General features: G+C 39.4%; 1 protein-coding gene across 1 annotated transcript in view; it reads left to right on the top strand.

Moving 5' to 3' along the window:
* Positions 1-25426, top strand: part of LOC126418511 (peroxisome biogenesis factor 2) — a 94426-nt gene that overhangs the window by 29880 nt on the left and 39120 nt on the right. The window contains exon 2 of the mRNA XM_050085310.1: positions 19635-19775. Coding sequence (XP_049941267.1) covers positions 19635-19775 — 141 coding nt within the window. The remainder of the gene's footprint in view (positions 1-19634; positions 19776-25426) is intronic.

The raw sequence follows: 25426 nt of genomic DNA, 5'->3' as shown, positions 1-25426 counted from the left end.
ACTGGAGGGGAATACTTCTTCAACTGGGGAGGGAGAGTGGCATCCATAGAGGAGGATGGAGAGGACATGGAAATTGCTGGGGAGGGGACATGGGAGGGTGACGGGGTATATATATTGGTGATATTTTTTTCACCAGTACAGTAGTAAGGTAGAGGGTAGGAGGGTAAAGGATGTAACAAAGGCAAAAGTAGAAGAAATTGACACTGGGTGGAAGTCATATTTTTGGTGAGTCCCAGCATAAGATAGACGATACAGGTACTTGTACTGTTAGATCTTCTTTTTTTTCTTGTAAACTGGGCAATCTGGCTAGCATGGAAGGTAGCGGTCACGACAGTTGATGCACATAGACTGCAGAACACTGTAGATCTGTTGATAAAATATCAATATATTGATATTTTATCAGTATATTGATTATATTGTAACAAATAAGCCTTCAGTCACAAATATTAAGTCAAAAATTGACCTTGTTTCGACGCTACTATGAGCGTCGCCTTCAGAATTAGACTAACTGTTCTAAAACATTAGGTATATAGTACATTAGTAAAATTAAAGTTTGTACTGACTCAAAAAGATGCAGTACTTACAAGTCACATATTAAAAAAGATCTCAGCCGGAAAGGCGACGTCACGAACACTTGTTATCCAAAAAATATCGATATATATTGGTGATATTTTTTTCACCAGTACAGCTATATTTTGATATCGAAATGGCAATATTAACTGCTGATATTTTTATTTTATATTATATTTTCTTTTTTTGCAGTCTTCATTAAAGATTTGAAGTTGTTCTTTTGAAATTGTGGTAGAACATAATTTTATTCACTCCTTTTTGAGCTTTCATCATGTCCCGTCTTTCTCTATGACTGTGTGAAGCAAGTATAGATGGCACAAAGAAGAAGTTCGATTACGCTGGAGGACGGCGGTGTGAATGGAATAAAGAAATTTCCAATGTGAAGAAATAACACACCAGTTGCATTAAAAAACAATTTTTAATACAACTAGTGTGCTATTTCTTCACACTGGCATTCTTGAAAAACAGTAACTAAAACTATTGAGCAAATATCTAAATGACAAGACTGATCTTTGCAAGGGGCGGAGATGAGTAAGAGGAAATGCTTACATAATCAGTGCTCAGTGCTACCAACAGAAATAGCAATGTTTAACTTCACCATGCAATTTTGACACTACAACTGCTTGGTCACTGGGGTTTTCAGAAATGAGAAAACAGGAAAGTCAACATGAAGCATTCCAACCATATCCAGTATGTGATGAAACCAAGTGATAGACCCATCGGACACCTTTTATTGCATCACGTACCTGCAGTTACCGTTGTTAGCAAAATGGTTTTTTTTTTTTTTTTTTTTTTTCTTCTGGCGCATCAATATTTTTTTCCTCAATTTGTCAATAATTTTTTTCAAAATATCAAGGGTTTATAGAGATATTTTTGAAAATATCAACATATCAGATTCCCAGTATTTTTAAAAACAGAACAAGGGGGCTTCCCTCACGGAGTGGGTGACCACAGTCACCACACAGAGGTGCTACCCAAAATTTTCAGGACTGTTGCTGTCATTTGTTGAAAACCTTACCTTCGGACTAATGGTCACCATCACCCTCGAAGTAGTTCCCATCTGCACGTACGCACTGGTCCTAGCATTTCTGCCATTGGTCAAACGTTTGCTGGAAGTCCTGTTTTTTGAGGATGCTTATCACCACCTGCAATGCTTCTTGAATCCTCTCTAGAGTGTCGAACAGACAGCCTTTCATCTTGAGTTTCAGTTTTGGGAATAGCGCAAGGTCACAAGGTACCAAATCTGGTGAGTATGGTGGGTGGGGTACAACTGCCATGTTGTTTTTTGCCAAAAAGGTCCTGGTGAGACAGGACATGTGACAGGGCATGTTGTTGTGATGTGTGGCCAGTTTCCTTGATGCCAAAGTTCAGGCCATTGTCACCACACGTTTTCACAGAGCCATCGCAAAATGTCACAGTAGTACGCAGAATTCACTGTTTTGTTGGGTGGGACAAATTCTTTGTGCACGATTCCCTTGGTTTCAAAGAAAATGATGATCATGCTCTTCACCTGTCTCCCTTTTTTGGATCTTGGAGAGCCCGGGCTCTTCCACTGGGACGATTGTTACTTTGTCTCTGGGTCATAACTGTAAATCCAGCTCTTGTCGCTGGTGATAACCCGTGACAAGAAGGTTGGATCATCAGATGCAGTCTGACGAAGGTCCATGCACGCTTCAACATGCTGTGCCTTCTGATCAGCAGTCAAGATCCTTAGCACAAATTTTGCAGCGACACGATGCATGCCCAATTCATCAATCAACATTCGTTGACATGGCCCATAACCAATACCCACGTCACCCGCAAGGTCTTGAATGGTTCGATGTCGAACCGCACAAACCAATTGTTGAAGTTTGGCAACAGTGTCTGGCGTTGTGTGGCTAATGGGCCTTACAGTGTGAGCATCATCTTTGATGTCTGTAAGGCCGACTCTGAACCGAGCATGCCACTCAAACACATGCGTACGGCTCATGCTCTGTCCCCCAAACACTTGTTGAATCATTCCAAGGGTCTCTGCAGCACTTTTCCTGAGATTCGCACAGAATTTGATACACATGCGCTGTTCTGTTCGCGGATCCATCGTACAATTGCCACACACCAAACACAGAGTATTACGGAAGTCACTGTAGACACGCAACACGTCCTCCCTGCTGAATGCCACCCCGCACACTGACTCATCAGATATGCAGCTCTTGCCACCTAGCGGTACGAACATCTACTACTCGTACTTTCAAGATGGTAGCACCAGTCCCGAAAGTTTTCGATTCCACTTCGTACAGCGGGAAGACATATGTCTAAAACACAAGCGTCAAAAGCACCTCATGGATGGCAGGACATACGACTTCACGTCACATGGGTAACACATAACTTGACCTTCTCTGGGAAGGTATCCCCCTTGCAAGCCAGAATAAAGGCGGCGGTATCGGTGCAGTTGTCTGTACGATACTGCTGCACATATCAAACAAAATGAATGCCACATCGCTCCAGATTAGCCTGGAGTTCATCATCAGTTTGCAGGATGAGGTCCCAATGAATAATCACTTCCTGGACCATATTCAGTGACTGGTGAGGGATAACAGACACCAGGAGATCACCAAGGTGACCACAAGCACAAAGGGCTGCACATTGTGCAGCAGAAGAAGCTTTGATCAATAGGGAGCCCGACTGCATCTTACTGAAAGACTCCCCTTCAAACTTATCCTTGATATCCACCACAGAAAACAGTGGCTTTGTGGCAGTGAACATGTCCCCGTACATCCCAGTACAGACCAGATAGCTGGGAAAGTGTTTCATTCCGAGACAGTGATCCCAACCCTCCTCCCAGGGTTTAGTCGTACGAAGCAGTTTTTCAGAGATCAGCTACCGCTGAAAGAGAATGCTGTTGAGAATGGCCAGATTTTTGCAGCTCGATACTCTTCATGCACCAAGAATCCACCCTGATATTATCCACTCTGGCCAGGGGCTCTCCTCATGGCTGCCACCCAGCCACAGCAACGGCTGTCTGGCTTAGGGGCTGTTGCCGGGAGTTCCGATGCTCCAGCATGACAATCAACCACTCCTTGGCATACAGGGGGGGAACAGCTCAGGTATTAGTAATGTCATCCCTGTGTTGTCAGGGAGCTCAGCCGTATGAGTGCATAACAGCCCCTCAACATGGACTGGCTACACATGCTGGTCACCTGGCGGGGCGGAGGGGGGGGGGGGGCAGCGGGGGGGTAGGGAGAGGGGAAGGAAGAGGGGGAGAGGAGTCCATGTCGTAGATGCTAGGGAGGAGGTTCTTCTCCAAATGTCTCACACTAACGACAGAAAATTTAGAAATGGAGGTCAAACCCCAAGTGTGTACCAAAATGCCAAAAAAGATGAAAGAGAATAGACAAGAGGAACAAAATTGCAAGGAATACAGGGAACCAGGTGATTAGATCAACATAAATCAGAATACTGAGAGAGGGAAGGAGTGGAGATGGGGACGGAGAGGCACAGTGAAGGAAATTCAGCCCAGGAAGAAAGAATGGACTGCAATAACTCGGGACTCATGTGTATCACGAAAGAACTGTGAGCCCCTTGGGGGGAGGGCTAACTTTTTAACCACTTACTGTTACTGAGGATTCATAGGTGGCAAAAGGTCCATTGATGATCTGGCCATATATTCTTATATGCCTAAAAGAGCAGCATGATGTGATTTTGATCTGCTTGAGCCTCATTAAATGGCTGGAATGGTGGGATATGTCTGTGTCTGTGACTGCTGCAGTGGTGAATTAGTTGAATGCGTTATCAAGTCCTATTGCTGGTTTAGCTGCTAGCGAAAGCTCAAGAAATTTGATAACCATGTTTGGCTTTGTAACTCCCACCATAATACTATTGTTAATATGATGAGGTTAAATGAAGTTCACACTGATTTGACAACACTTTATTCATTAAATTTTAAACACAAGCATAATTATTCCTACTAGCCTAATCACACTCTGTTTCCACATTCCTTCATTTAACAACGTTTGACTGCAGTTACTAATTGGTGGTAAGCTCTTTATGCTCGGCTTTAATTTCAGAGACATTCTCTGACTTTTGAAATAACCTCAGTTCTACAAATTAACAAATTAATGACTTTTGTACCAGATCATGCACAGCGTGCATGCTCATGATCCTCTCTTTATAAAGGCTCAGGCAGGACTCCCAAATATTCTACAATCACTCTATTAAAACTAAAATGATGTCACCAGTGTTATTCTTTCCACAAAACTAATTCATAAGCACAATTTTGTGGAGCATAGGTGCACGGGAGCTGCCCTTCAGGCTTGCTCAGGCTAGACTGACTTTCTTATGTGCTAAAATGAACTGTGGGCACCCAGCCACATCCTTCTAGTACAATGGGATTTTCTAGTCAGTAATGGAAACTCACTGGAGCAAAGATGGATAAAGGTATACTCAGTGTGTCCAGAACAGGACTGATACCTTTACCTTTACATCCCATCATTAAATGTTTCCTAAATATGTGAGAATTAATGAATTTTCGGAAATATAAGATAAATCCCCAATTTAATGGAAAGAAAGAGAAGAAAAACAAACGAAGTTGGCTGAAACAGAATGGAAATATTCTAGAAATAGAAATCTAATCACACATTGCAATGATTTCCTCATGTTCATGTTAACCATTTCAATTTCAATATTTTAAAAGAATGTGCATCACATTCATCCACCCCTATTAGTCTATAATTCTTGCAAAGTTCGTATATATGTGACATAAAGTGTTTAAGAAAATCATGGCATTGTGTAATCTTGTTTAGTATCAGTCCATTTCCATGTCCCTTGCAATATTCTCTTCAAAACTTAAAGGAAATAGCATGTTAAAAGCAAATATACCAAAAATCAAGTGCAGACATCAATGAAATTAGCAAAGCTTACATATTGTTCACATTAATAATAAAGTATTTTTGTTTGTATGAAAGGCTGTGGTCTGTTGCTTTCCAAACAGCCTTAATTAGTGTAATGAGTTGAAAATTAAGTAAACATAAAGACAAAATTTGACGAAACGAAAGGTTTCGAAAAGCTCAGTATTGTTGGAATGAAATGTAAGAAAGAAACACCAATGATATCATTCATTTAATAGCATGTCTTTTCACTTAAAGCTTTATGCAAATGGAGACTCAACTAGGTATTATGGGAGCCATGGACAGACAGCACGTAATCACTGTAATGCACCTCTGACTTGCTCTCGCCACATGCTGCTAGTTGTATGGCGATGCGTTGTAGAGCACAATATGTAGTAAGGCCCAGGCTGGCTGATCCACATCTGTTGTGCTCAGCTGTTAAGGTTTATTGACCTGCGGCATGCTGCTCCTCTGTCTCTGCTGCAATGGCTGAGCGCTGCACCCTCTCCCCTCCAAGTCACAACTAATAACGAAAGCGATATGCCAGGTGTGGTGCCAACTTCTGTTAGCAGAATGGCCACTCACACCTGCCTCATGACCTAATGAGTGTCACAAGTCCTGGACACAAAACTTCCTTACTAATACATCGCTGTGCTTTAAGGCAACAGTCTAAATAAGTTGCTGTGTAGATAAATACGTCTATAGCAATTTAATTTTTACACATTTCAAGTATTTGCATACAATACTTCTTTTCCATTATACAATACCTAACCCCAAATAAACACATAGCCCTGATTTAAAAACAAGCATACTTAAGCTTAATCAGAGGTATTGACACTTAGTTTTATTCATTACCATAATTTGAGGCATGTCTCACTGTACTTCCTTAAAACATTTTCTATGTCATCTTTTACCAGTCTTGCAGCTAATATGCATCATTGTTTCTTTGTGCTTTTGTCTTTCATTTCTTGTTATAGAGAATATGTAGGTAAAAGATAAGCTTATGATGTTTCGTTTTACTTTCTTTACAGTGGCTCTCCTGTAACTTCTGTCTGTATTAGCGAAACTTCTTTATTACTTGAGCTAGTGTTTTTGGGTTGTTCTGTTACAGATAGTGATATCAATTATTTCATGGCACATCCCATCTCTGAAAGTTCATCTTCTTTTGATTCTTCTATGTACTTCGAAATTCCATTGTCTCTGTTGTTCGCCTTCGATACATGCAGGTAGACAAAGACAACAGTCTTTTGAATTAAACCATACAGTCAAATATTACAACTCTGTGTTTAATGATGAAATACACTTATATTTATGGCTCTCACTGCTATGGCCGAAGAGGATGTGTTTGAGATTATTTATACAAACATTACTCTTTATTTCCAAAGTAAACAAAGAAACAGCCAAAGGTGGTGAGCTGTATGATTTGGCATGTCTGTAGATCTCGCACTGTAGGTGTTCTAAGCGTAAATCTGTCTCACATTTTCATGAAACTTTATATATTTGCTAATACTTCTGTAATTCATTTTGTTATGCGTTTCTATGACTCTTCATCTTCTGCGTATGGTGAGTAGCACTCTGTCCTTTTCATAATACTATCATTAGTCTGTCGTGGATTTTCTGCTGTTTAACACTCATAACTCAGGTTTTTATGAAGCCTTTGGTACGGATTCTTTTTTCCAGAAATTAGGAGAGGCATATAGTTAACAGAAATGCAATCATGTAAGCACCAAAGTTACAAAGAAAATTACAAAAAAGTTTAATGTACCTCACTTTCCAGTTCCTAGAAACATTACTGGCACATTGAAAAAAGTGTACATCACATTTCTCCAACCTGCTGGAGCCTAGTTTTGGTCTTAAATAATTCCCAAGAGTGTGCACTTTCTAATAAAATAAAAAATTAATGGATTTTCTATGAATGAACATACAAAACAAAAAAATCAAAAAACTTTTTACTTTGATGAAAAAAGGATCATTCTAAGTAAGTTTATTGAAGCTGATACCCAGTGCACCATATTTTCATGGAACTATTTTCACTAGTTACTTTTACCTTGGTGATAACCATTGTGAAATTTCTTCCATACATGTCATATAGTTTTGAAGGAAAAATTGTAAACGCCATGGCTGAAGCTTCCCATTTGGGTTGCGTTACTTCAGTGACAGGGGCAGGAGGAATAACTTATTGGCTTTCTTTCAGCACATCACTGTCATAGTTTTCCAGATACCAGAAAAAGGATGTATCTTCATGGGAAAAAATATTAAATAACTCTGCTCGTCTTCAGGGAATATAGAAAATCAACTTAAGTTTTTATTGTCCAAACAATGATTTACTAAATATGCAAAATACTTTCAGACAGAGCTGTTATCAAGCCAATTGTTCTATTGAGGCTCAAATATGATGCAAGCTTTTTTTTAAAAAAGTGTAGGTTTTGATAGACAGGGGATTGTAATTTATGCATTAAAGTATTTGATATCATTGTTCAGGAGGTCATTTAAAACACATTATGTTCACTGATAAGCTTTAGTACATGTGTCTCATGTTTTGTTAAAGTAATAAAATTACAGAGGCAGAAGTTATAATTTTAACTGAAATATTTTCATTACTAATATTAACTTTATTTAGGGGTATCAAACAAGCATATTTAAATAACTATTATTCTAGAAAGACAAATGTTTAAATTTAAAATACACATGTTAAGCAGTGCAGATGCTTGGCACTCTCAGGCGAAAGTTTTAATAGTGCCTGTTTTTAATCCAGTGTGACAAATTAGATTTTGTGTCTATCCTTTTCATAACGTCATTGGTTTCTGGCTTTCTCACTTCAGCAGCCAGAGATTGTGGTCATGTCCATGTGAGTTGCACTTTGTGTGTGTGTTTTGTCAATTTTTCAATGAAGGCCTCATTGGCCGAAAGCTCACCAGGGTTACCACAAGTTCTGGAAATCAGGGAATACCATGGAATTTCAAACGTATCACGGAAATCAGAGAAATACCAGGGAAATCTGGAAAAAGAAAGCACTGGAAAAATCTTGTTTTGTCTTGGTAACATTAAATTGTTTGTTTACTGAGACTCTGGCTGGGCAGAGCTGAGTATGTGTGTCCCTTCCAAACTCTCTCATTCTTGCTGTTTCTTCCCTACCCACCCCTCTCCTCAGCTTGGAGTCAGCGCTGCCATTACTACTTGCTGTTAGCCAAGCAGATGCAGATGAGAGGCAGGGAGGTGTGAGGAGTGGTTTGTTTATATCTGATTCTCAGAGATTATTGACGCAGGGGCTGGAGAAGGCTGGAGACAATGGTCATGTGTGCATGAGTTGTGTCTGAGTGATGGTGTAAATGTCTGAGTGATAGTGTGAACGTGTATGCACTCTCATTTTGTGACAAAGGTTATGGCCAAAGATTTAGTTGTGAGGGTGTGATTGTCTTTTCTATGTGCCTGTCTGTGGCTCAGCGATCATATTTACGGTAAGTTGCTACCTATCCTCATTAGTATTGATTCTCAGAGTACTTGTGCAAGTTATTTGTTGAGTGAGTGGTCACCGCAGTCTCATTTCACCAACATGTCTGTGACATGTGCATAGCTGGTCACATGAGTGGACATCCATGATGGGGCAAAACCGCAGGTCTTTTCGGTGGATATCTCTAATGGATCAGGCCTGTTGATCTGAAGCCCGTAGTTTCCCACTAATGTGCGGGCCCTACCTGTTGGATCTAGCCTCACCAATCTGCCTACAGGCTGGGTCTGTCTGTGTGTGGTATAATACGGTTGATTTTCATTGTTTATCCATGGACCCAGGACTGCGGTGCTCCTCGACAGGCCAGAGGTCACAAGGAATGGATTTCAGGAATTGCGACTGTCTCACTGGAAGTACATTGTACAGTGCAGTGTTTTATAGTCTTTTATTTATTCTAGTACATTTTGGCACCTCAAAAGTAGTTTATGTATTAGAAAGTATGGATGACAAGAAGAAGAAAGTTGTGGCACTGACTGGCAGTTTGTACTCTATGTACTCGTATATATCTTGCAAAAAAAATCACTCAGTACCTGTAAAATAATAAGACATAACACAGTGGGTAATAATGGACAATAACAAACATACTAGAACCAACATTTTATTGGCTGTCACCAATAGTGTTGGTATACACAACTTTTCCCCACCTTATACACTTCTTTCAAGAGTTATACATTTTCCTGAGGCTATTTCTGAAACCAGTAAAGGTATTTTAAATCTGTCTCATGACTCCAAAGAAATGTGTATTTTCATCAACAAATTTGTTTCATTTTATTGAAATAAAATAACAACAGTGGTCTTAATGAAACACAGATACCTTGGCTTACTTTCTGCATTTGAAAACAGATGATTACAAAAGATGTTGATGTCAGTACTTACGATTTTTGCTCACACGTTTAGAAATACAGAAGTCCTTTTTTTTTTTTTTTTTTTGTCGGGGATGTCTTTACTTACCCTTGATATCTTAAAATTTGTCAGGAAAAAAAAGCTAAAACTTGTCTGGAAATCAGGGAAATATCAGGGAATTTCACTTGGGAAAGTTGTGACAACCTTGCTCACTTTCTGATAGTATTTTTGTTGTACTGCTCTGCAACTCTAGCATCTCTGCTATATGGCAAGTAGCAACTATCATTTTCATAATATAGTTACATTAAAGTAACACATTCTTCCTAAAGTGATTCACCAATGCTACACAAAATGTTTACTAAAGGAACAGAACAAAAATCTTCCTTCTCAGCTGTGAAGAATGACACTGCTGGTCCATGTGGATGGAGAAACAGTAGTTCAGCATCTCCTTCTTCGTCAATACATTCTTGCTGAAGGCAAAGTACTACCTGTCATCATATACAGAGTTTTGTTGAAGATGAGTGAGTGTCCATTGCGGGGCATTTTCATTGAACGAGAAAATCGAGGAAGGCTTTCCAGAACAATTTACTCTTCTAATTTCTAATGAATCACAGGAAAGCGGCTTGTAACTTAAAATTCCTGGTACCAGGTACTGTGCAGCCTGTCAAAAATCTCTTCTCAAGGTTCTTGCTTAGAAAATCTACATTTATTGTCTATAACAGTATTATAAAAGGGAAAGTTGCTATTCTCATACCTGCACACGCATGCGTGTGTGCTTTTTGTGTGTGTGTGTGTGTGTGTGTGTGTGTGTGTGTGTGTGTGCGCGCGCGCGTGTGTGTGTGTCGTCTATTTTCGACAAAGACCTTGTTGGCTGGAAGCTTATGTTGTGACAGTCTTTTTGTTGTGCCTGTCTGCGACTCAGTGCCTCCACTGTATGGTGAGTAGGAACTTTCTTTTCTATAATATTGTTACATTCTGTGCTGGATTTTCTATTGTTTGGTTTTATTTTCTCTAAGAACTGGAAAAAAATAAAAATAAAAAGTTTCTCAGTATTAGCCTTGCAGAAATTGTAACATCAAATGCAGTTGTTGTTTGTGCATCATCCTCTAATTGAAGACTAGCTTATCTCAGTATGTGTTTTACAATTCCTCCCTATCTATCACACACAGATTTACTGTGCCAAGTAGCAAAAATGAATGTTCAGCATCAATAGAAAAATGATTTTTGTGCTCACACAAGTTTTTAAAGCTTTTTCTATATTTGTATTGCATACTACACCCATCAGTAAAATACTCGTGGGTAGTGTTCAGCCAACCAGTTAACCCTTTCTTTCTGAGCAGCATTTATAAATTCTTTGTCATGCACGTTATCATCAGTTTTACAAGGCTATGATTTTCAGCCAAGTCCATTAACAGAATTGCTTTTTTGGAGGGTTAGATTTTTTTTTCAAATTTTTCAGGGGTGTACCTGACACTTAGATATAAATGAGTGTGATTTAAGTGCCTATAATTTTGTTATAAACAAGTAAATGTGTTCATCAATAGTTGTAGACTGCTTTACTGATTCAGTCTGATGGTCTGTGCAATCCACTGGATCATCATCAGTATCTTTATAAGCTAATTTTTTTATTCAAAAAATTCTGACAATATGCCGTCACAAGGGTAATTATCATGTTAATTAAGCATGCAGTCATACTTTTATGAGCCACATACAAGAAATTTTATAAGTTCTATACATATTCTTTCAGTGTGTTCCACGTACAAAAGTAGCACATACAACAGCAATTTTATATTTTGCTGAATACTGCAGACATACATCAAATGAGTGCCCGCAGCACCATCTAAAACACACCATTTTGGTCTTAGTGAACAAAATTTAGAAAAAAGCATTGTTAATATTTGGGTTCTCTCTTTCAAAACAAGAATATTGTTCCATTAGGTCACAGAGGATAAGTCTTTGTCTTTTGCTCCTGGTCACATTTGAGTATATTCATCATGTGGTAAAAATCAGTGACAAATTTTACAGCTTATCAGCTATTATTTTACTTCTTTTTGTTTAGGAACTGATAAAAATACCCATTTCTGTTTTCAGTTTCCTTGGTTTTCAGTTTAGGAACTGATAAAAATACCCATTTATGTTTTCAGTTTCCTTGGCTGTCAAGCTGCATACTCACTAACATTAAAATCTGACATTTTATTTTTATTTTCACTAAGAGGGAGGAACTAAAGTTAAAAATTTTCTTTTTCTTTTTCAGTTAGCCATTTTGTCTTTCATTAACAGCATCATTGCATGAAAATCTTTGACTCTCTTAACAATTTCATCATCTACTTTATTCTCCGTACTGTCATAAACTTCAACACTGTAACCTACTGCTTCACTTTTTCTGGTATTTGTTTGCCATATGAGGTCTTGCTGTGATTTGGAATGGAATGATGTTTTAAGATGCAGCGGCTCAATTTTTATCACAGACCAGTGCAAAATTGACTCTAACTTGTCATTCATCGAGGAATTACTATTTTTTATTGTCTATATTCATTATGTAACACATTATCTACCAATAACTTGTAAGTGTTTCTATTTACACAACAATAGAAATTCAACAGATTTGTTTCATCAAACTTAATTCGCAATGTCTCATTGTTTTGCATGTTGGTAAGTTCCAGCTGTACCTTTTCCGGTACATTTTCACAAAAAATAGTAGAAAGGTTGCTAAATAAATGTAGCAATTGTTTTAGCTTGTAAAGAATGAATGATCAAGGGGGCAGGCCGCTGTCAGATTGTTGACAGGTCACGTGTGGGCTGCAGTCTTTGCATCCTTGTCCTGAAGCTTTATCTGCAAACTTGATACTTCGATTTTTTTAGTACTTACTGATGGAATGTTGCTCTGAATCACCACCATCACTTTCATTTCTGTCATTGATTTCAGTTTTTTGTTCACAAATCTTATAATTTCAGTTTTTTGTTCACAAATCTTATAATATGTTCTAGATAGTTTTTTGCATGCTTTTGCACAGGTTCTTCTAGCAATTTATGATCTGGATGAAGCCAAGCTTACTGATCTCAAGGACTCTTCACTTGTCTTTGTATTTTGAGAAGATCACAATAAGTTTTTGATGGTTTTCAAAACTTTTTAAGTAATAGTAGTTCTCTCTTGTTCTTCTGGAAAGTTTATTGTGGATCATGGCAATATGAAATTTTGCCAGGCTTCACTCAGCTCTGAAATTTTTGAAGCGTTTTTTCTTTAGGTGTAGGTCATCACATGATATGGGTGTTTTGAGTAATTTTTCAACACTACATGAATTCATGCTCCCCATTGTAATTAGTTGAGTACTATTTCATTTAAAAACATACTTCATGACAAACAGAGTGATAAATTGCTGCACCACAAACAAATGTGATCTGTCTCTCAGAACGACAAAGAGTAACCGAGACCAAACACACTGGTTGTTGCATGTCAATGATTTGAACATTGCATGTCAGCAATTGTTGCATTGTTTCCATATTTGTACAGGTTCCAAACAAGCTACTGCATGCACACAGAACACTCTCTTATCACTGTGAACAAGTGGTTAGCTGCCCATATAAATATGATATGTTATAGGCTTTCAGAACTTACTGAATTAATAAAATGAATAAATTTTTCACACTTGAAGTTAATTTGTTTGCCTAGGATAATTTATATTTAAATACATTAATTTGATGCCTCTGCATCTGAGGTAGTGGGTGTCAGGCTTCGATGAATTTAACTTGGACTGATCCGTTTTTTCATCATAGAAAAAAGCATTTTGATTTATGATTTATTTGTGTGTTCATTTATAGAAAACACATTAATATTTTTATTTTATTAGAAAGCATATAGTCTTGGAAACTATTCAAGACCAAAACTAGGATCCTAGCAGGTTGGATAAATGTGATATATGTTTTTTCCAATGCTCTTGTGATTTTTCCAGAAATTGGAAAATGACATACATTAATTTTTTTTCAATTGGCTTTGTAACTTGACTGCTTAAATAATTGCATTTCTGTTAACTATATGCCCCTTAACTTCTGAAAAAAATTCCAAATCAAAACCTTCATAAAGACCAAAGTTATGGGTGTTTCTCTAGACAAGTATCATTTTGTATGGACAGTCTTGCACAGCCAAATTATAGGAACATCACTACACTGAAAATTCAATGCAAAAAGAAGTTTTAGTGTTAGACAAAAAAAGAAAAAAATGCCAAAGTTCTTATGTCATAAGTCTAAGCAAATGTGCAAAGTTTTGTTAACATCTGAGATGCTGGATTACAAGTCCTAGAGTTATTGAATGATTTGACTTAGAATAACCCCAACATAAGCTCAGCCAAGTAATGACATGACGACTCTATAGAACTTGAACTGTACTCAAGATGGAACTCAAGGAAGAACTGTCACACTTGCCCTTTGCAACCATAGTGAAACTGCTGTTGTGACAAAGTGAGCTGGCATAATTTTAATTCCCCTCTTGTTTTGCCATCTGCCTACTTAAATTCATTTTTTCATTTTTGGACTAATTACCATTAACGTACGTGAGTATAATCTGTATTTTCATGCTAGAGAAAGACTGGCCCTCAGTTTTAAAGTAAATAACACCAGATCTAATTTTGTGCATAGTTTTATGTAATGTAATTGATTTTCTAATTTATTTTGACTATTCCTAGTTAGTATCTTTCATTATAGGGCGAAATCAATAATTGTTTCATAACTTAAATTCTATTGTTGACATATTAACAAAAATATAAATTCTGCACTAATTATAAACGTAATGCTAGTAATCTTAGAGTATCTATTTGGCTCTATTCAAAAACATGTTAGCAAAACCAGCCCTTCATTAATTCCAAAGTAATTAACAGTTTTGTCAAAAGTATTGTTTGCATATCTATATTTTAATTTCACAATTTAGCTTTAAACAATGTGTAGTTTCAGTACCTATTATTGTGATGATATATTGATATATAAGGGCCCAAATTTTGGTCATGAGACAGTCAGTCCACGGTCGAGTTTCAGATGGGGAACCTGTGTTGCTTAGAATGACAACAAAGTATCAACTTAACAGTGGAATAAGTGTTACACCAATAGGTGTGTGTTAAAACACTGACAGTGTCTGCTCTGTACGTACCTTTTTATTCTTCAAGAACTGTGAACTTCGTGGTAGGTTTTTACTGCTCGTAGATGTTCAATAGTAAACTATTGTAGCAGTATGTGGAGGTTTGCCTGCAAACTGTTAATGAGGCTTGTGGAAAGTTTAAACAATAGTGCACTGGCCATACATATATAACTGTATTATTGTAGGGTTGTGCAAAGTGAAAGTAAACTGCTGTGAAATGCAAATGTCTACCTGTCGGCTACAGTATTTACAGTAGTCAGTGTCCAAATTACGAACTCCATTTTTCAGCCAGTGTAGCAATGCATATGTCTACACCGAGGACAACAAACGAAGAAATAAAAAAAAGTAGGTGGAACCGCTACACTGTGCAGTGGCGGTGCCTTGCAACTCCCGGGAGGTATGGCTCAAGCCTTGTTCAGAATGGTACTGCCGTTGGCTCTGCGTGGACATACAGCATCTTTGCTGTGGTCGACTGCTGGTGTGACATTATCGATGATTGTCAATACTGAATTCCCCTCCCCTCCCCCCCCCCCCCCCCCCGTCCCCCCCCTCCACCCCCCCAATCCCCCACCACCATTTGCACTAGCATCATCAAAGGAGGTGGAGCCTGACGGTGAGAAGGGGATGGTACACTGATGCAGTTGTGGTGGTGGGAGCAGAGACTGTATTCAATAATGCGCACCCGGGGTATCATTCATGCTGAGCACAGCCAGAAAACCAGCAGCAGGGGGCACGCTGTCATCCATATGTGCAGATTTAGATGTTTATGACTTCAGCATTGATGCAGGTGGGATACCGAAGATGGTGATGGGAACATCTGGTGCGCCCAGCTGGATGACTGAACAGTACTCTTCTGCTGGCTGCAGTGCAAGCTACTAACACAACTGTAATGCCGTAGGTGGCTTCAGGTCAGCTTTCATAGGTGTCTCTGACTGAGGAAATGGCCGGGCTGCAGAAGGAGGCCTGCAGGTCCTGGTGATGAACCAGGTCTGTGAATAAGAAGCTGGTAGCAGAATCTCAAGAAGTAACAGGTCTCAACTGGTTTTGATGTCGCCGGTGCAACCCCTTTAGATTCTGGACAGTGTGGGTGGACTACAAAAGTGCATCAGACAATACATTGCATTTCCATCTGGGAACCTTGCTGGTGGGATGTAGATTCTCTGAGGTATGACACAGGAGTTGGTACAATGTCCTGTGACAATGGCCATGAAGTAGTTCTGTTTGTGACTTGCCGTCCCTGGGCAAGGAGCAGTAAGATGAGAAAAACACCTTGAGTATCTGGTCCCATGGGTGGGTGGCCCAGAACTTGTCCATCTGTGCCTCCCACCAAAATACTGCCATTCATATTATGAGGTTAAATGAAGGTCACACTGATTTGACAACACATACTTTATTATATTTTAAACACAAGCAAAAATTTTGGTTTGAGCCTAATCACACTCTCTCTGTTTCCACATTCATTCACGTAACACTTTGAACCGAGTTAGTTAAAGCTGGTAAATTCCTTAGGGTCGCTTTGATTTTAAGAATCATTCTTGACTTTATAAATAACTTGTGTTTTGCAAATTAATAACTTTTATACACAACCCTCTTTATGAAGGCTCAGGTGGGTCACCAAATATTCTGCACTACCTCTATTAATACTGAAATGGTATTATGTTGCTAATATTAGTCTTTCCACAAAACGAATTCACTTTTAAATGCAACCATGTGGGACACGAGCACCCAGATCTACCCTGCAGGCTTGCTTAGGCTCGACTGATTTACTTGGCTTGCTTAGGCTCGACTCATTTACTTGGCGTGCTCAGGCTTGACTGATTTACTTAAGCACCAAATCAAATGGTGGTGCCAAGCCACAGTCTTCTAACATAGTGGAGCTTCCACATCAATGACATCTACTCACTGGAGTAAAGATGCATAATGGTAGATTTGACCTGTCTAGGGCAGTATTGATATTTGTACCCTTACATCTTGTTGAACCAGTACTGTGACCTCCTCATATTTTATAACCGTTACATGGCCCAACAACATTTACTGAACACAAGTGACTTCTGTAATACAAATTAAAATTGTCTATTAGTCCATCAACCAAACAGTAATAGTTCTTGGTGCTATATTTATTTGAGCCACAATACAAATTAACACAGACAGTTCTGGATTAAATTGATTAAAAAAATCCAAACACTACATAGCCAATAAGCAAATGTTTATTAATCAAAGTTCCATTAAGCCTGTCAGTGGTGGAAACCTCGAGTTCATAATTTGTATCACTATGAACACAGTAAACAGTCATGATGGTTGGAGCCGGCAGGTAGAGGCAAGTCAAGTAACAGCAAGTGAGAAAGAAACTGCCACCATGTGACCTTATATTTGCTCACTACAGAATTTCACTTGCCTGGCTGGCGATATCAGCACTGCCTTCACCGCAAGCAGCCATGCTTGACATGGATGACGTTACAAATATCTATATCTCCATATTTTATATTTGCATGTCCAGTTGGGTCACTTAACTTCTAAACTTGAGCCACAGTTCCCCTACATGCTCCTGCTGAGAGCTGAATGTCTCAAGTGCTGCACAGGTGTAGAACAATAATACTTCCTCCATGTCTAGTTTACTGAAAATTTAAATCTTTCTGCTTTTATTAGTTGCCCTTTGTGCATCGGTAATTGTTTCTGCTATATCTGCTTCATGGTCAGTTTTAGGATTTTCGGTATAGATGTCTTCAAGTGGGTGACATCTTATTTGTTACAATTAGATATGATATCTTTTTATCATGAATGAGTTTCTGAACTATCTGTTCTAGGTTGTTTTCATAGAAGGCATGTAGTATTGTTTAACAGATTGTCCTGTGGTGCCCACTCTTACAGAACCATAATGATCCCAGTTGAATGTTTGATGATTGTCAGCTACAGTGATGACAGTATCATTGGGAAATGTATGCACTAGGGACTGAAGTTATGCAGCTTCAATTTGGACTTGAGTTTCTTGTCTTCTGTCACAAATACACCACATCTATTTCCCATTAGCCTTTCGTGTTGATATACTTATAGATTTATCCCAAAAATCTCACTGCTGTCAATTTGGGTTTTGGATGGCTTTCTGTGCTTTGTATTATGTGAGCCCACTGATTTTGTGCCTCACCATGTGTCTGTGTGAGGGGGGGGGCTCATTTCTTTGAATCTTAATTGCCCCTCTGAGCCATTGTGAGACATTTTTAAGCCTATGGTGCAAGTCTAGGAAGTTGCAACCTAGCATGTCAGAGTCTCTGGTTCATTCCTTCATGTGACTGAGAACTAGGGGTCTGCTATCAATTCTGGGACAATGTTTCAGATTGTGAAACAGTGAAATTCCATGAACTAGTCTGTTGTTCTCAACCTTCTCTGCCACTAACTGGAATGATGCAAGTATGACATCAGAGTCAAGACAGCAGGTACAATTTATTCCACTGTATTATAATCTGCAACTGGTTGCATTCTTTTCCCTCAGTAGCTGCTAAAACAGCCTCTTCAGCAAGGTGAATGAAGTCTTCAGACATAAACACAGAGTGCACAAAGTGATCTTTCCCATCTCTTTGCTAAAGGATTCCCTTGTTCACTGCATGTTTGAGCTGCTGATAATTAGCAGACTTCTATTCTTTTGTTTGCTCCCCACTGAGATGAGACACAACAGACATATCAACAAGCAAAGTGTGCTGCACTGGCTCAATCTCAATTGGGAGACAGCACTTTAAATATACTGGTTAGCTGGATGGTTGTCATACCCCGAGTTCTTCGTGGTCCCTGTCTGCCCAGTACAGAGCTCCCAGACCTACCACTGACACATCATTAACAGTCATGCTCTTGGAGACGAGACAGTATCCAAGGGAGAGGGTAGTATTTGAAGTATATTTGGTATTTCTGGTACACGCCTCTCGGTAGCCCTCCAAACACACCCATCCACAGCAAACTGCAATTGTGTACAGCAGTAAGGGTGATTTATAGCTACTTAAGAACATCCCACACCCGAGAGCGGTGCTCCTAATGGGGCTGGATGTTTTTCTGAACAGTAGACAAATAACTTTAAAATAAGCTTCCTTATTCTCTTTTAATTTCTGGATCTGTTATGCTATAAAGATTACAAGTTCCCTTCAAGAAAGGGCGATTTTCTGTAAAAACAAAGAAAACTTGGAATAAAATTTACTGATCACCTTAAGCTACATGTTCGTTGTGTTTTAAACATTTTCTTTTGTTGAGGTTATGTTCAGTAACAAACTCAAAACCATAGCGGTGCAAACAGTTTGAACTGCTATTAAAAGGGAAAACTAAGTGGAACATGATATGACATTTATAATATGCATAGAACACACTATTGTACCACAGTAGTCAACTATGTAAGAGCATTTCTTTCTGTTGTGAAATTATTATGAAGTTAGGAGACACACTTCCTGTAATTGCACAATAGCTTGATTAGTGCATCTATATACTAGGAGTGGCAGATTTTATAGTTAATGAATAAGACACATTATTTACATGTTTATGTGTTTTAATTGCATTTCTGTTTAATGCTTGTAAGTCTCTTATATCAGTGTGTGCTTATATTCTGTGTAAGTTTCTTGATCTTCTAAAATAATACTTGTTTGTGTAGTACAGTAAAATATGTATTATAACTTATGATTGAAGACTACACAACTATGCCTACCTACTTAAGACCTGTAACTGATTCATGTTGCTTTCTCATATTTAACAGTTGGATGCTGTGGACCTTGACAAAGAAATTGCAGCTGTAATGAAAAATCAGATCTTGACAGTGACAAAGTTTATGAAGGTTGGATTCCTTGGCCGATGGGAACCAGAAATTGAGGCCGCTCTTAGCTACATAATTTGGAAGGTACAGTTATTTACAAACATACAGGGTGGCGCAGGATAAGTCACCTGATTTGTTTCATGAATGACACATTTGTTGGTGACAAGATTTGTAATTTATTGATGTAGAAGTAAAGAATACAGCTTGGAAATGTAACTTAATGAACCACATGTTCAATATGACTGCCGTTTTGGTTTATAACTTCTTCAAGCCGCGCACATGCATTTGTGACGACTTTCCGACACAAATCTTCGCAAATGGCATGGAATAACTCTACAATGACAGCCATAAGTTGCATGGGGTTTTCTGTGTTACACCTTCTCTTTGAGGAACCCACAAAGGAAGAAGTCACATAGTTTAATGTCCTTCTCTGTGCCAATATAATGCTGTTCGTCGCCGTGATCAGTAACACAATCTTCATCTTTTGTGCAACAGTCAACCGTACTTTGTCCACCATCGTGGCAACTGAAATGGCGGACACACAACAGAAGCAATGAACTTGCAACAACATCTGGCATAATTTCCATGAACTGCACGAAGTTGAGCGGAAAAAAAAAATGACACCCTGCCTGCCTATGAGATGTTTTGAGAAACCTACTTGGACTTCACTACACTTGTTCTTAACTTTGATCCTGATGCTCATAAAATTATTCTTGAAAGAACAAATACATAATACTAAATAAGGTATTAATCTTTCAACAGGGACTGACAGAAAAGTACATGTATTGAGTTTGCCCCTGACAATGGAAACTGGAGCACTGATTTCTGGAATGCCTTGTGAGATGAAGGCACCATGTTATCAGGGCCATTATTTTGAGACATTTTTCTACATAAGCAACTAATCACTTGGTGCTCCCTCTGCCCCCCCCCCCTCCCCCACCCCTCCCCCCCGCCTTTCTTCATATTTTCCCCTGGAACACTTTTTCTCATCTTAAATTTTTCCTACTAATTGTGATATGCACTATATACAGACCTTGCACTAGGATGCTCCTTTCAGCTACACTGAAGAGCCAAAAAACTGGTACACCTGCCCAATGTTGTATAGGGTCCCCACGACTACGCAGAAGTGTCGCAACAGGATGTGGCATGGACTCGACTAACGTGTGAAGTAGTGCTGGATGGAATCATGCAGGGCTGTCCATAAATCTGTAAGAGTGCAAGGGTGTCGCATGGCATCCCAGATATGCTCATAATGTTAATGTCTGGGGAGTTTGGTGGCCAGTGGAAGTGTTTAAACTCAGAAGAGTGTTCCTGGAGCCACTCTGTAGCAATTCTCGATGTGTGGGGTGTCACATTGCCCTGCTGGAATTGCCCAAGTCCATCAGAATGCACAATAAACATGAATGGATGCAGTTGATCAGACAGGATGCTAATGTACATGTTACCTGTCAGAGTCATATCTAGACATATCAGGGATACCATATCACTCCAACTGCACATGCCCCATACCATCACAGTGCCTCCACCAGCTTGAACAGTCCCCTGCAGACATTCAGGGTACATGGATTTATGAGGTTGTCTCCATACCCATACATGTCCATCTATTTGATACAATTTGTAACGAGACTCATCCGACCAGGTAACATATTTCAAGTCATCAACAGTCTGTCGGTGTTGACGGGCCCGGGCAAGGCATAAAACTTTGTGTTGTGCAGTCATCAAGGGTACGTGTGTGGCGTTCGGCTCTGAAAGCCCATATTGATGATGTTTCGTTGAACAGTTTGTACCCTGACACTTGTTGATAGCCCAGCACTGAAATTTGCAGCAATTTGTGGAAGGGTTGCACTTGTGTTACATTGACTGATTCTTTTCAGTCATCATTGCTCCCATTCTTGCAGGATCTTTTCCCAGCCCCAGCAATGTCAGAAATTTGATGTTTTACAGGATTTCTAATATTCATGGTACACTCGTGAAATGGTCATATGGGAAAATCACCACTTCATCGCTACCTCGGAGATGCTGTGTCCCATCGCTCATGCACCAACTATAACACCAGGTTCAAACTCACTTGAATCTTCATAACCTGCCGTTGTAGCAGCAGTAACTGATCTAATAACGTTTTTTGGGGGTGCATTGTGCTACCACCTACTGTCAGGTACTCCATATCAGCGACCTCAGTAGTCATTAGACATCGCGAGAGAGCAGAATTGGCACTCTGCGGAACTCACAGACTTTGAACGTGGTCAAGTGATTTTTTGTCACTAGTGTTATATGTCTGTATGTGAGATTTGCGCACTCCTAAACATTCCTAGGTCCTCGGTTTCCAATGTGATAGTGAAGTGGAAACATGAAGGGACATGTACAGCACAAAAGCGTACATACCGACCTCATTTGTTAACTGACAGTTGAAGAAAGTTGTAATGTGTAATAGGCAGACATCTATCCAGACCATCACGCAGGAATTTCAGACTGCATCAGAATCCATTGCAAGTACTATGACAGTTAGGCAGAAGGTGAGAAAACTTGGATTTCATGGTCGATCGGCTGCTCATAAGCCACACATCACGCCGGTAAATGCCAAACGACATCTCGCTTAGTGTAAGGAGTGTAAACATTGGACAATTGAACAGTGGAGAAACATTGTGTGGAGTGACGAATCACAGTACACAATGTGGCGATCCGATGGCAGGGTGTCGGTATGGCGAATGCCCAGTGAATATCATCTGTCAGCATGTGTAGTGCCAACAGTGAATTTCGGAGGTGGTGGTATGGTCATGTTTTTCATGGAGGGCGTTTGCACCCCTTGTTGTTTTGTGTGGTACTATCACAGCACAGGCCTACACTGATGTTTTAAGCACCTTCTTGCTTCCCATTGTTGAAGAGCAATTCAGGGATGGCGATTGCATCTTTCAACATGATTGAGCACTTGTTCATAATGCACAGCCTATGGTGAAGTGGTTATACGACAATAACATCCCTTTAATGGACTGGCCTGCACAGAGTCCTGACCAGAATCTTATTCAACACCTTTGGGATGTTTTGGAATGCTGACTTCATGCCAGGCCTCACCAACCAACATCGATACCTCTCCTCAGTACAATGCTCCATGAAGAATGCACTGCCATTCCCCAAGAAACCTTCCAGCACTTGATTGAATGTATGCCTGTGAGTGTGGAAGCTGTCATCAAGGCTAAGGATTGGCCAACGCCATATTGGATGCCAGTATTACTGATGGAGGGCGCCACAGACTTGTAAGTCATTTTCAGCCAGGTGTCTGGATACTTTTGATTCATAGTGTATCTCTGTATTTGAATCCAATACTGCCCAAAACATCACACTTGTCATTTATCCGCTATGCTCCTCAACAATGAAGGTGGCCTGAATGAAGTCACCATGGGAGTTTCTAACACAGATGTAGGCATCCTATGAAGCAGGCGTTAAAACAGGACTCTTCTGGAAAATTCCCACAAGAGCATGCCACTCAAGTGGTCAATTACAGTCTGAGATATTCATCGTTTCTGGATAATGGCATGCATGCCACACAACACAAACAACAACATCTATTGCCAGGGATAAAGCTTTATGTATCTGTACAAGAAGTATCTGTAAATTAAGTGTTGATGATATGGTTTGTATATGGATTAAACAGCACGGAGATATTACAGAATTTTAAAGCATATATCTGATTCTAAGTACAACACACTGATCTTGTCAAAAGACAGGAAATGATTTAGTCTTCTATAGTGATCCTGATTCTTCAATCCAGTATCCTCTGGGTGCCCAATAGACTGTGCAGCTGTTGTGTCAGCTTATGTAAAGTGCTGTCTTTGCGCCTGCTGTTAAGATCAGTGATTCTGACAAGTGCAGCCTTCTCCTCACTTATATTACAATGAGTAAACAAATAAGAGATGTTTGTCATGCTAAAGATGGCACATATCTATATCTTCTGTTAATAGAAGAGTTCAATGTGGCAAGTGCCTAATTGTCACCAGACTACATTAGGCACCTAAGAGTTGGTCAAGTTATTGACATTTAACACACAGGCATTTACCACTTTTGGTTAGAGCCAAATACTGGGGCACATCATCCTCAAACTCGTGTGAACACTGGGCTTTACATGGACCACTGTGTCATGATTCAGTTTAAACTATCACCACCAAGATCAAACACTGTGATGCACAAAATGTGGATGACAATCGCTGTCACTGGCTGGATTGGATTGTAATAGCAAATACGCAGGCTGCAGAGCAGCTGATCTCTTGTAAATGCTACACATGACAGTAACATGTGAGCAGTCACACTATCTAGCAGTATCTTTATGCTGTGGAATAGAGAAGCCATTGTCATTAGAAATCTTATAAATGATAACAGATTGTCTGTTGATTTGGAGGAAGGGGACTAAACACTGAGATCATCGGTCCCATCGGATTAGGGAAGGATGAGGAAGGAAATTGACCATGTCCTTTCAAAGGCATCATCCCAGCATTTGCCTGAATTGATTTAGGGAAGTCACAGAAAACCTAAATCAGGATGGCCAGATGCAAGTTATGATAAATGTACTTGCTCATGAATGATATACGAGTGTGTTGAAATGCAATGTATGATTGAGGATGGTGATGGCTTTCATGTACAGAGAATGTTTATGTCAGATAGAATGATACCATTTCACTTTGAAAATCGCTTATACACCCAATTGTTGACTACTGCATCTTATCTGAAGGGTGTGTGCAATGTAGCAGTACTCCTGAACCATAAGATGGGTCTGTTAAATGCTCCGCAGGCACAAGGGTAGTTGCCTGATACCTAGTCTCACTCACGACTCTTTGGCATAATCAACACAGCTGAATTGACGTCAAGATCGATGTGTATGACTTGGACCTCACTCAGCCTGTTTCCTATGTACTGCAGGCAGCTGTTGAGCAGTCATGGATCGGTATAGCTTCCCACCAGTTCAGATGTCTTCCTGAATTTATATCACAAGTTTCCACCACTCATTAGGGGGGGAAAAAACTTACGTGAAGAAGGGGTGCAGAGATATGTCTTCACCTGTATTCACATCATCATTTTATTTATGAATGTAAACACAGTGTTCACTGAAGTAAAAAATGCCATTGTTCAGTACTTCGGGCCACTGCAAATGACACAACATTTATGCAAGAATAATTAGTTACAACAGGTATAACACTAGGTGTGCAATAAAAACCTGAGGCTGTCAGCAAGATCTAAAAGATAAAGTAATTTATAACAATCTGTATGCTTAAAATTACGTGAGAACATGATTCCTCAAATCATTGCACTACTGTGTAGATCCTGACATATTATATGCAGACTTCTATTTCAAGCTAACACAGATTTTTCTCTAAGCATAATATGCAGAGCCAGTTTAAGGCTCAATGGACACAAGCTGCCACCTGGGTTGTCAAGCTGAGAGGGGTGCCAGAAGCATCACAGCTGCAAGATTTCTTTACAGGATATCTAACGATTAGTAATGACCACTTGGGGCATCTACACTGAAGGTCAAAGAAACTGGTATAGGCATGCATATTCAAATACAGATATACACTATGCAATCAAAAGTATCCAGACACCTGGCTGAAAATGACTTACACATTCATGACCCTTTTACTATGTAACGAGAATAAACTGAAAGCGACCTCTATACCATGGAGGTTTTAGAGCTCCTCATTCAGACAACTCCACTTGACGTATTTTATCATGACAATGTCTGGCCACAT

This window comes from Schistocerca serialis, chromosome 9 (assembly GCF_023864345.2).
Source record: "Schistocerca serialis cubense isolate TAMUIC-IGC-003099 chromosome 9, iqSchSeri2.2, whole genome shotgun sequence".
Classification (NCBI taxonomy): Eukaryota; Metazoa; Arthropoda; class Insecta; order Orthoptera; family Acrididae; genus Schistocerca; species Schistocerca serialis.
This window is presented reverse-complemented; position numbering and strand designations above follow the sequence as displayed.